This window comes from Schistocerca cancellata, chromosome 7 (genome assembly GCF_023864275.1).
Source record: "Schistocerca cancellata isolate TAMUIC-IGC-003103 chromosome 7, iqSchCanc2.1, whole genome shotgun sequence".
NCBI lineage: Eukaryota > Metazoa > Arthropoda > Insecta > Orthoptera > Acrididae > Schistocerca > Schistocerca cancellata.
The window spans coordinates 185,836,791-185,849,593 of NC_064632.1; the positions used below are offsets into that span (position 1 = coordinate 185,836,791).

Below are 12,803 nucleotides of genomic sequence, written 5' to 3' on the forward strand. Positions count from 1 at the left end.
GGCCCGCTAGATGGCGCTGCCATAGGCCAAATGGATATCAACTGCGTTTTTTTTAAATAGGAACCCCCATTTTTATTACACATTCGTGTAGTACGTAAAGAAATATGAATGTTTTAGTTGAAGTACTTTTTTTAGCTTTGTGATAGATGGCGCTGTAATAGTCGCAAACGTATAAGTACGTGGTATCACGTAACGTTCCGCCAGTGCGTACGGTATTTGCTTCGTGATACATTACTCGTGTTAAAATGGACCGTTTACCAATTGCGGAAAAGGTCGATATCGTGTTTATGTATGGCTGTTGTGATCAAAATGCCCAACGGGCCTGTGCTATGTATGCTATTCGGTATCCTGGACGACATAATACAAGTGCCCGGACCGTTCGCCGGATAGTTACCTTATTTAAGAAACAGGAAGTGTTCAGCCACATGTGAAACGTCAACCACGACCTGCAACAAATGATGATGCCCAAGTAGGTGTTTTAGCTGCTGTCGCGGCTAATCGGCACACCAGTATCAGACAAATTGCGCGAGAATCGGGAATTTCAAAAGCGTCGGTGTTGAGAATGCTACATCAACATCGGTTGCACCCGCACCATATTTCTATGCACCAGGAATTGCATGGCGACGACTTTGAATGTCTTGTACAGTTCTGCCACTGGGCACAAGAGAAATTACGGGACGATGACAGATTTTTTTGCACGCGTTCTATTTAGCGACGAAGCGTCATTCACCAACAGCGGTAACGTAAACCGATATAATATGCACTATTGGTATAATATGCACTCCACGAATATGTAATAAAAAATGGGGGTTCCTATTTAAAAATAACGCAGTTGATATCCGTTTGACCTATGGCAGCGCCATCTTGCGGGCCAACCATAGCACCATCTGGTTTCCCCCTTCAAGCTAGACAAGTTTCGTTCTTTGTAGTTTTTTCGTTTGACGCTTATTTCGTGAGATATTTGGCCCGGTCACGAGCAATGGACCACCCTGTATACAGAGTGTGTCAAACAAAAGTGGTCTGCAGAACAAAGTTCTAGGATACAAAGAAACACAGCGTAGGAAAGAAAACACAGTACATGGCTATCGTAGGTGTTGAAAGTGACCATCATTCATCTTTAGGCACTTTTGGGCCTTGGTCAGCAATCACGCGGCTCTTCCCGTCGGAGGTTCGAGAGGTTCGAGTCCTCCCTCGGGAATGGGTGTGTGTGTTGTCCTCAGCGTAAGTTAGCGTAGATGAAGTAGTGTGCAAGCTTAGGGACCGATGAACTCAGCAGTCTGGTCCCATAAGACCTTACCACAAATTTCCAAATTACCTTGCTCAGCAAACTGCTGAAGGCGGATCGAAGCTGGACTACTGCAATTGCTGCAATCTCATCCGAAATTTTCTACTGCAGTTCTTGAAGGCTATGAGGGTTTTTACGCTACACCTTAAACTTGAGGGCTCTCCACACAAAGTAATCGTACGCTGACAGATCAGGTGAACTGGGTGGTCAGCTAGCGCCGTGACCAGACTGACCTCTGCTAACAACTCTGTCAGGCGTGAAGAGTGTGAAAATGTGCTCCAAGGTTCGCCAGGCTGTATGGACAGTTGCTCCATCGTGTTGGAAGTAACTGGGTCTTTTCCCCCTTAATGTTGCTACAGATGGTTTCAAAATGCTGTCAATGTAACGCGCCGAAGTCAGCGTCTGATGAAAGAAGATGGGGCCAATAATGCGACGTGCAGACACTGCACACCAAACCCCAACCATCTGATCATGAAATGGTGTTTTGTGGAAGTTATGCGGATTCTCCCCTGCCGAGAACAAGTGATTCTGTGAGTTGACACAACCACTCAGGTAAAACTACGCTTCATCAGACATAAAGGACATGTCCAAGCTATTCACTGTGCTGGAGACGCTGACGAGCATCTGCCGGTTTTAACGTATGAACGAGAGACACGCGGCAGGGACGCGTGTGCAGATCCAGGTTTAATGTTCGTCTGCATGATCGACATGATACGTCGGTGTCTTGCGACAGGCGTCAGGTTGATTTGGTAGAACTCTGAAACATTTTGTAGCGAACTGCAGCCAGATTTTCTGGTGGGCGGGCATGTTTTAGAACGTTTTTTGACCTGTTCAAAAAAGATCCAGTCTGACGAGGTTTTCGGACTAAGCGTTGCATGGCACTCTTTGCTGGCACTTTCACATCACTGAACTTCTCAGCAAATAACCTCACAGTTTCCACGGCTTTGTTGTCACGTAACTTTTTATAAAGAACACCTGCTGCTCTAGTGTGAGTACATAGTCTCCTTTGCACTGTTCCACTCACACTGACACAGCCCCAACTATGCTCTGAACGGGTGTGGGCCAAATGGCGAGCGCGCACCTTGTGTGCGCGTCACGGGATGTGGTTGTATGCACACATTCACGTCCAGTCGTATTCACTCTTTCGGACCACTTTTATTTGCCTCACCCTGTATAAATTAGCTAGTAGATGAATAATGCACACGTATCACAAAAGGCAGAAACCTGGATGAAACCAGTTGTTAATTCTGAATTATCACTGAATACGGTTGTAAATACGGATATAAATAAAGTCAGGAAGGTCTTTTTGTTTAGCAAGAGCAATAAGAGACAGATTTCAGATTACGTGACAGATCGTATCGAAAATTTCATCTCCAGCACTAACAGCGTTAAGCAACAAAGGACGAAGTTCACGAGCGTCATACAAAAAGCTTCAGACAAGTATGTCACGAGCAAAATTGTGAGGGATGGAAAACATCCACCGTGTCACCGTGTTTCGACTACGGTAATCAAACTAAGCCAAAAACAGGACGGTTGTGCATGGAGCCTTCCGTCTACCGACTTGACAGAGACATACTAAGAAGTTCTGGTCTTATGTTAAATCAGTGAATCAATCGAAGCCATCTGTCCAAACACTCCGTGAGCATAACGGCACTGAGACAAAGAATAACACAAAAAGGCCAAAATAGTAAAAGCCTTTTTCCAAAACTATTTCACAGAGGAAGATCACACTTTAGCTCCTCCTTGAAATCGTCGCACTAACGCAAAAAGAGAGAATCGAAATAAGCGACCAAAGGATAGAAAAGCAACTGAAATCGCGCAACGGAAGAAAGGTCTCTGGAGCTGACGAGACACCAATTCGATTCTACACAGAGCATGCGAAAGAGCTTGCCCCTCTGCCAACGGCACTGTACCGTAGATCTCTTGACTGGCGAAGCGTTCCTAATGATTGGAAAAAGCACAAGTTATTCGTGTTTTCAAGAAGGGTCGCCGAACAGACACACAAAAATATAGGCCTATGTCCCTCACGTTGGTCCTCTGTTTCAGTAACACTTCCACGCCGAATAATGGTAGAAGTCAACCAGCCGCTACCATGTGAAAAGGTATCAGATTTATTAATATTAAAATTCAATACGTCTCCTGCAAAAACACGAGGTCCATCCAAAGCGGTGAAACAGCCAATGCCATCCAACTTCACTTTATTCTTTATAACCATAATCCCTGCTGCAACTGTAACATTATGAATAGCTTTATAAACAGTAGCGATTGAGCGACAGTGGTACACAAAGTACTGTCGGCCATACAGCGCAAGGTGGCTTGCAGAGTGTTTGTGTACATGTAGGGGCTGTCGAGAATCCTCAAGAAAGTGTGCAATAATGTCATCAACAAGGATTTTCTGTCAGCTTCTCGGCCGAACATTGTTGATGACTATTTGTTAGAGCCTAATGTTCTTGCACCCAGGCACAAAGGATAAACTTGCTATGCTTTCTTAAAGAATATTCTACGTCTTCTGATAGAACTTGTGCCTGTATGAGCTCGACAAAACAAGCAGTTCGTTCACCATGGAGCTGCTCCTTATTTGAGTCTTAATTTCATAGTTTCCTAAGTAACATGTTCTGTGACAGACGGATGGTTGGTGGTGGATCAATTCCTTGGCCTCCACCCTATCCGGACCTAACCCCACTAGTCTTATTTGTGAGGGAATTCAAACCTCATACATACAGAACCCTGGTAAAAGATATACAGAGTGTTCATGCTCAAATTGTCGAATGCTGTGAAACAACACGCAGTTCTCCATGGAGGCACCAACATATCAGGGATTCAATGCAACGGCGGGTTTATGGGTGTATCCTCGCTAAAGGAGGGCGTTTTTAACGTCTCATTTAGGAAAGTGTTTCACACTGTGCTGTTTTGTTCTTTCCTCGTGTGTTTCACGTGATTAAACTGTTGTAGAAACTGATCTCTAACATGGAAATAAAGCGTTTCCCGATCCATGTCCAGGACCACACACTCCTGGAAATGGAAAAAAGAACACATTGACACCGGTGTGTCAGACCCACCGTACTTGCTCCGGACACTGCGAGAGGGCTGTACAAGCAATGATCACATGCACGGCACAGCGGACACACCAGGAACCGCGGTGTTGGCCGTCGAATGGCGCTAGCTGCGCAGCTCTTGTGCACCGCCGCCGTCAGTGTCAGCCAGTTTGCCGTGGCATACGGAGCTCCATCGCAGTCTTTAACACTGGTAGCATGCCGCGACAGCGTGGACGTGAACCGTATGTGCAGTTGACGGACTTTGAGCGAGGGCGTATAGTGGGCATGCGGGAGGCCGGGTGGACGTACCGCCGAATTGCTCAACACGTGGGGCGTGAGGTCTCCACAGTACATCGATGTTGTCGCCAGTGGTCGGCGGAAGGTGCACGTGCTCGTCGACCTGGGACCGGACCGCAGCGACGCACGGATGCACGCCAAGACCGTAGGATCCTACGCAGTGCCGTAGGGGACCGCACCGCCACTTCCCAGCAAATTAGGGACACTGTTGCTCCTGGGGTATCGGCGAGGACCATTCGCAACCGTCTCCATGAAGCTGGGCTACGGTCCCGCACACCGTTAGGCCGCCTTCCGCTCACGCCCCAACATCGTGCAGCCCGCCTCCAGTGGTGTCGCGACAGGCGTGAATGGAGGGACGAATGGAGACGTGTCGTCTTCGGCGATGAGAGTCGCTTCTGCCTTGGTGCCAATGATGGTCGTATGCGTGTTTGGCGCCGTGCAGGTGAGCGCCACAATCAGGACTGCATACGACTGAGGCACACAGGGCCAACACCCGGCATCATGGTGTGGGGAGCGATCTACTACACTAGCCGTACACCACTGGTGATCGTCGAGGGGACACTGAATAGTGCACGGTACATCCAAACCGTCATCGAACCCATCGTTCTACCATTCCTAGACCGGCAACGGAACTTGCTGTTCCAACAGGACAATGCACGTCCGCATGTATCCCGTGCCACCCAACGTGCTCTAGAAGGTGTAAGTCTACTACCCTGGCCAGCAAGATTTCCGGATCTGTCCCCCATTGAGCATGTTTGGGACTGGATGAAGCGTCGTCTCACGCGGTCTGCACGTCCAGCACGAACGCTGGTCCAACTGAGGCGCCAGGTGGAAATGGCATGGCAAGCCGTTCCACAGGACTACATCCAGCATCTCTACGATCGTCTCCATGGGAGAATAGCAGCCTGCATTGCTGCGAAAGGTGGATATACACTGTACTAGTGCCGACATTGTGCATGCTCTGTTGCCTGTGTCTATGTGCCTGTGGTTCTGTCAGTGTGATCATGTGATGTATCTGACCCCAGGAATGTGTCAATAAAGTTTCCCCTTCCTGGGACAATGAATTCACGGTGTTCTTATTTCAATTTCCAGGAGTGTATTTTCTTCCTCTACGTCTGAAGAACGTTTCATGATGGTTTGGCCGTAGGTTTGGTTTCACCCTGTAGAGAGCAATTCGTGTAGCAGGAACACAGAGAGGAGGAGACTGGAAGAAGGTAGAGAGATATGGATGATGATAATGTTTGGTTTGTGGAGCGCTCTATTGCACGGCTATCAGCGCCTGTACAGATTCCAAATCTGTACACAGTCCAGTCTCGCCACTTTCACGAATGATGATGAAATGATGAGGATAACTCAAACACCCAGCGCCAGGCGGAGAAATTCCCCACTCTAGAGAGAGATGGAGGACAGTACCATACCAATCTTCGGAACGTCAACAATCGATTGAGTCCAACACCAAAAAACCAAAGATTTAAAGACATGTTGGTAGCTTACCTGTGAAAGAGGTAGAAGACGACATTGCTGCTGCAGTTGGTGGACAACTCCAGGGTGCACGGACCAATCACCCATTCAGGTCGCACTCCAGCCGTTGCTGCCAAAACACAAACAGTCCCTCTTTATTGGTGTCTTCTGCAAAGTTGCAGATTACTCTACTTGCCGCACTTTCATAACAACACACTGAAGAAACTGAACACTTGAGTTCCTTTGACAGGTTCCGAAAGGTTAACGAGTATCCTTTTTGGTGCCCACCCAGTTAGCCGTGCAGTCTAACGCACGGCTTTCCGGACTGGGAAGGAGCGCCTGGTCGCCGGCACGAAACCACCCAGCGGACTTGTGTCGAGGTCCGCTGAGCCGGCTAGACTGGGGATGGTTTTTAGGCTGTTTTCCATCTGCATCGGCGAATGCGGGCCGGTTCCCCTTACTCCGCATCAAGTACACTATGTCGGCGATTGCTGCGCAAACAAGTTCTCCACGTACGCGTACACCACCATTACTCTACCAAGCAAACATAGGGGTTACACTCGTCTGGTGTGAGATGTTCCCTAGGGGGGTCCACTGAGGGGCCGAACCGTACAAAAACCCTGAAAGAGTGGTTCGGTGTGGGGCTGCGGAGGAGTGAAGTGGACTGCGGTAGTCGTCGTGCGGTTGTGGACCACTGCGGCTGCGACGGGGACGGAGCCTCTCCGTCGTTTCTACGCCCCCACTTAACATACAATAAAATCCTTTTCGGTGGTGGCAGCGGACTTTGAGGCAGGTTGTCACGACTAACGGACCTCCGTCGAGGTTTCTTAAGTACACTGCTGGGCTATAAAATTGGAACACCACGACGCGGAATGCAGCGAACGTCAGTTTGGTGTAAGATGTACTACATGCTCAGATATGCAAATGGTTAGCATTCCAGCGCAGCCGCACAACGCCATTAGGAGTGACGCCATCTACGTTTCCTGTAGAAAGAAATATTACACAGCCAGTTTTTCATTCGGAAATCGCATTGGAGTGTTCGTAGTTGGTGAGAAGATGAGGCTACCTCTGGTGTAAGAAGGAGAGACGCCTGCCAGCACATGCTGACGTTCTGAGTGTCGAGGCTGCGGTCTGTCGTTCCGCAATGTCGCTGCTCGGAATGGCGGGCATCCCACGAGTCATAAGAATGTGGAGTATATGGACTGAGGAGAGACCCCTCTGAAATTGATACAACAGGGCCGGCCACGGCGTGTCAGAGTTCGAGCGTGCAGTGCCTGTGGGCCGCGTGTGGGCGAAGGCCCGACAAGTCACTCGGCTTTGTTCGGCCCTTCTCGGAAGTACACGGAACAGCGCCACATTTCATTTAGCATTGCGTTGCGGCATTTTTCGGTCGGCACAACTCTCTGAGATCCGCAGAATCGTGGTGTCAGTACTGTTTTGCTATTTATTCGTGGTATGGAGGACATTCACAGATCAAGTGGCTGTTTGCAAAAAAGAGGCAGTCTAGCGATCTAACGTCACAATCCTTTAAAATGAATGGGACTGACAGAAGAGAGGGATGAGAACTCTCAATTCGCATAAGTAACGGATACTGCTTATTTGCCATGAAATGACGTTACAATACTAAGCAGACAGAATTTAAATATTTAGACGACAGTGAAAGAACGAAAAATTACAACGATCCACAAGACAGGATTCAGTGTTCTGTACATCAAAAAGCACTTTGTGATAAATTTGCAGGCCTGCAGCATGGAATGATATTGGTGGCATTAACAGCGAATTTTCTGATTAGTCCACTGTGAGTTGTAACTGTTTTCGATGAAACTGAATGAAGAGTATGGAGACTATGTATAACTGCAAAATACGTTGGTTAAGTCTCAGGCAGCTTGGTTTTAGCACGATTTCATCAGAAAAGGAGGAGGATTAAAATTAGGCATGTTGTGTGCCTTAGTGCTAAATAAAACAAACACTGCCAACTGTTCCCCATTACAAGCTCCACAACATATGTCGGAGCGACTCCACGATCTTAAGTAGCAGTCTGATGGATCCAGAAAGCGACCGTTGCGTAGATACATATAATCGGTTCAGCTTGCTGAGCTTGATTGAGTCTGTAACAGCTTTCTGAGTCATTACAGCCTCTGGCGGTGTCTGCAGCATTGGACCACGGCCTAAGGCCCATAATAAAAATATCAGCAATATTTATAATTTATATTTTTCCTAAAAATATTGTGACACACGTTTGCCTCGAAAAGTCCCCTGAGAAAACCTCCCAGTCAAACTTTTGAATAATCACGCAATTTATATACCAACTGTGAGATCCAGTGCAAAGGAGTGTCATGGTTTTGAGAACCAGAATTCTTATGTAAGTCTGCAGGCTTTCGTGGCCGTTGTCACTGAAGTTAAAATCTTCTGGATTATTAGGCCGCTTCGTAATTCTTCTAAAATGATCGACGTTTCGACCCCTCTGCTGAGATCTTCCTCAGGATCTTCTGGTGTCCACTATTACCAGAACATTGTCAGAGACGCCTGTCGCGTCCTCTTATAAAGGGGGGTTTTCTCGCGTTATTGCTGGAGAAGTGATAGTATTGGTTACAATTCATATGACTACCATTGGTGGGCCATAGTCATATGCTAATATTCCCGCTCTGATGCAGAAGACGGGGCGTTGTTGGCCAATCTCCTGTGGATACCATTGGCGGCCCATCCTCATTGGATAGAAAGTCACTATTCCACACTTATACGCTGCATGAGGGTCACTGGTTGAAATTCCTGCTATTGCTGTTGGTTGGTCGTCATCATTGGCTAGATTCGAAACGGACAAAACAAGAGAGGGGGAATGTTTACTTAAAATATTATTGTTCGCCGAGGTGACTTGCAGCGCGTTGCTTATGTCGCTCGCACACCGCGACCACGTATTCACTTCCTTAATGGCGGGGAGCCACGATGCCGGAAGCCTATAGCCGTCCTCTCTATTGGAATAAGATGCATTCTTGGAAATTTCAACCGGTTTCTTCTATAAATGTTTGTTGCCTTAACCAGTACACGTACGTTATTAAAATCGGTGTCAGAGCCACAGTTCTCATGATGTTCCGCTACCGCCGATTTTGCAATTTGTTTTAACCGCATGTGCCGTTCGTGTTCCTTAACGCGTTTTTTAACAGTTTTTCCCATTTCGCTTATGTACTCTTTGCCCCAGCCACATGTCACTTGATAGACGCCTGCATTGTGAAAGCAATCAGGTGCATCCGTTTTACGTCGGAAAAAAAACTATTTTGTTTTGACTGAAGAAAGATATCTGAATACCATTTTTCTTTAGAATTTCGCTTATGCGGTCAGTGACCCCAGAAACGAACGGTAACCTATCGGAGTGAGAAGGCGGTTCCTCGTCATTCTTATTAGCGTTATAAATATTCCTCCTAAAAGCCCTGTCGATTGAATAACTATCATACCCATTTGACTTCAATGTCCTCTTTAAAAAATTCAACTACGATTCCATGTTGTAGTCATCGCTGATACCGAAGGCACGTGAAGGCAGAGTGTTGAGTACTGCTTGCTTCTCGGCTGGGTGGTGGTGAGAAGTAGCATCTAAATACCTGTTTGTGTTAGTCGGCTTTTGTACACTCTGTGACCTGTTATCAGATCTTCTGTATACCAACACATCTAGGAACGGGAGACCGACCTTACTCTCAACCTCCAAGGTAAATTTGATTTGGGGGTGAATTCCATTTAAGAAATTGTGGAACGCATGAAGTTCTTCTTCGCTATGTGGCCATATAACAAATGTATCGTCCACATAGCGGAGCCAGAAAGAGGCTTCGAAGTAGCACTACTTAATGCCTGTTGCTCAAAAAGTTCCATAAAAACGTCAGGTATGGGCTCACCCATTTCGCCAGTTGCAACTGACGTTTTTGTAAAATACCTTTACGCTGTTGTTCGTTCCACAGATCCGTTGTTACTCAATGGCTAGATTCTTTACAGATCGAGGTCCCTGTTCCACAGTGCTGTCAACTGCATATGGCTGGCACTATGCATTTATTTCTCACCTATGAGTTATGTGCTCTGGAAAATATATGACTAATGCTATGTCATTCATAGACAATCAGAGGAGGAGAACGGCTGACAGACAACAGAAAAATATGGAGAGGCAATCCAGACAAAGGACGGAAGCCTCTGAAAGAAGCAAAGATAAAGAGTTATCAAGTGAATCAGAAGTCCTACCTTCGCGCCGAGACTGCATTAAGCTGCTGTTCAAAGTTTAAATTTCGTTTAATGAAAATGTGCGTTCTTGTCATATAAGAAATATTTGAGGCGAAATTTTAGAGATAAGGACATAACATTTTCAGGGGCAGTCCAGCAAATCAATTTACACATTTTACAAAAATGGTTCAAATGGCTCTGAGCACCACGGGATTTAACATCTGAGGTCATCAGTCCCCTAGAACTTAGAACTTCTTAAACCTAACTAACCTAAGGACAACACACACATCCATGCCCGAGGCAAGATTCGAACCTGCGACCGCAGCGATCGCGCGGTTCCAGACTGAAGCGCCTAGAACCGCTCGGCCACACTTGCCGGCACACATTTTACCTTAGACTTTTTGTAATATGTTGAAATTAAAGATTAGTGCCAACAGAAGATTGGATACAAGAAACATAACCTCAATGTAACCCATCTAGTCTCTACAGATGACCTGGTCTTGCTAGCCAACAGTATAGAGGAGGTTACTCGTCAACTAAATAGCCGCTACAGCATAGAAACGAAGACCGGTGAGAAGGTCAGAATACATAAAACTGAGTTCATTACTAGCTTACAGGGAGTCCCATCTGCAATTCCACTACAAGGCACCACCATTCGTGAAGTCCCTGCGGTCAAATATTTAGGAGAATGGATTTCAGCAAATGAGGGCGAGAATTTGGCAATAGATACCTGATGTATCAAGTTGAAGAGAGTCTATCATCCCTGCAAGGGCATTTACATCTCCAAGTTCTAAGAACCTTAAACTCAAACATTAAAACTCAGGAGTAAGATCCTCCATACTGTAGGCCTTTGAATGCCTCTTGATGAACAGGAATGGTCCACTCAGGAAACTGAAGCCCAAGGAACTGCAAATACTGAGGAGAATACTGGGCCCAATGAGAGAAGAGGATGGCTCCTACAGGATCAGACACAGCAGTGAGCTGTACCATCACCAAGAAGACAATCATATCAATGAGGAAAAGGTGACTGACCTTCAATGGTCCTTTAACCCAAATGAACTCATGCAGACTCAGGAATGGGATATTCACCAAGACGTGCAGAGGGAAAGCATCCAAGAACAAATGAATCACCTCAAACCTGGAGCAACTTGAAATTCCGTTAAAAACCATACAGTACAGGTCCAGATTCCGGCAGAAAACTCTACAAGAGGTACCGGTATTCCAGTGTCCCATACCCACAAAATGTTCACAGAACTGGGGCCAAGCCGGCCGGAGTGGCCATGCGGTTCTAGGCGCTACAGTCTGGAACCGAGCGACCGCTACGGTCGCAGGTTCGAATCCTGCTTCGGGCATGGATGTGTGTGATGTCCTTAGGTTAGTTAGGTTTAATTAGTTCTAAGTTCTAGGCGACTGATGACCTCAGAAGTTAAGTCGCATAGTGCTCAGAGCCATTTGAATCTTTTTTTTTTATTTTTCTTTTGAACTGGGGCCAAAGTGGACGTAGGAGAGAAAGCTTGCTCACAGCCATAGTATGAATGCTTTTTGGCATAAGACGAAACAGGAGACACATGTAAAGAATCAAACGAGCCTCGTGGACCTAAGTAGGCCCTAACAAAAAGAAGAAGTACCAACAAAAGTAAGTGAAAAGATTTTCAATTTTTGCAGCCATGATATATATTTGAAATATTAATTAATTTATTGAAATAATTTTGACTAAACTTATCTTTATAGTGCATATAGAGTGGAAGAAAATTACCCTTAAATTTAACAAGGCCGTATAGCAGGATCTGGGTCTTCTTAATGGAGGTGGTTGTGTCCTATCCTCACAGTCAACAAGGTAAGGTAAGACTACGAGTCGCCAGTGCTATAGAGGTGTACCCCAGTACAGAGAATGTCTGGCTATTGTCTGTTTCCTCTAGATCTCCCACCCACTGAGAACATTTGATGATTGGTTGCCGACGGACTGGTACACCACACACGTTAGCCACTAAGATTAATGGAAAAAATGTTCAAATGTGTTTGAATTCCTAAGCGACCAAAGTGCTGAGGTCATCGGTCCCTAGACTTACACTCTACGTAAACTAAACACACGCCCATGCTCGAGGGAGTACTCGGACCTCCGGCGGGAGGGGCCGCGCAATCCGTGACATTGCGCCTCAAACCGTACGGTCACTCCGCGCGGCGATTAATGGAATCTGGAATAGACTTGGAGACGCGTGGAATCCCTCAACCGTCTCTTTCATCCAAGCTCAGCTGACTAGATTACCAGTTGGGTTAACATGATGTTGCTGCCAGAGGTGGTAGCTCCGTATACTAAATTAAGTACCCTGAATTTCCCCAAACCATCAAAAATCTGTCTTCTTACTATACTGTAAACGTATAGTAACTCAGAATTCGTTACTTACTTTCTGCATCTAAATATATACTCCGCAAGCCAACACGCAGTGCATGGTGATGGGTACGCAGTGCAAGCGTTAGTTGTTCTCTTTCCAGTTCCATTCGCAAATGCAGCAGGGCTACAACGACTG

At 46.5% G+C, this 12,803-nt stretch overlaps 1 protein-coding gene across 1 annotated transcript in view; it reads right to left on the bottom strand.

Annotated features, from left to right (window-relative positions):
• LOC126091964 (pancreatic triacylglycerol lipase-like) overlaps positions 1-12,803 on the bottom strand; it is a 271,059-nt gene that overhangs the window by 193,958 nt on the left and 64,298 nt on the right. The window contains exon 2 of the mRNA XM_049907315.1: positions 6,112-6,208. Coding sequence (XP_049763272.1) covers positions 6,112-6,208 — 97 coding nt within the window. The remainder of the gene's footprint in view (positions 1-6,111; positions 6,209-12,803) is intronic.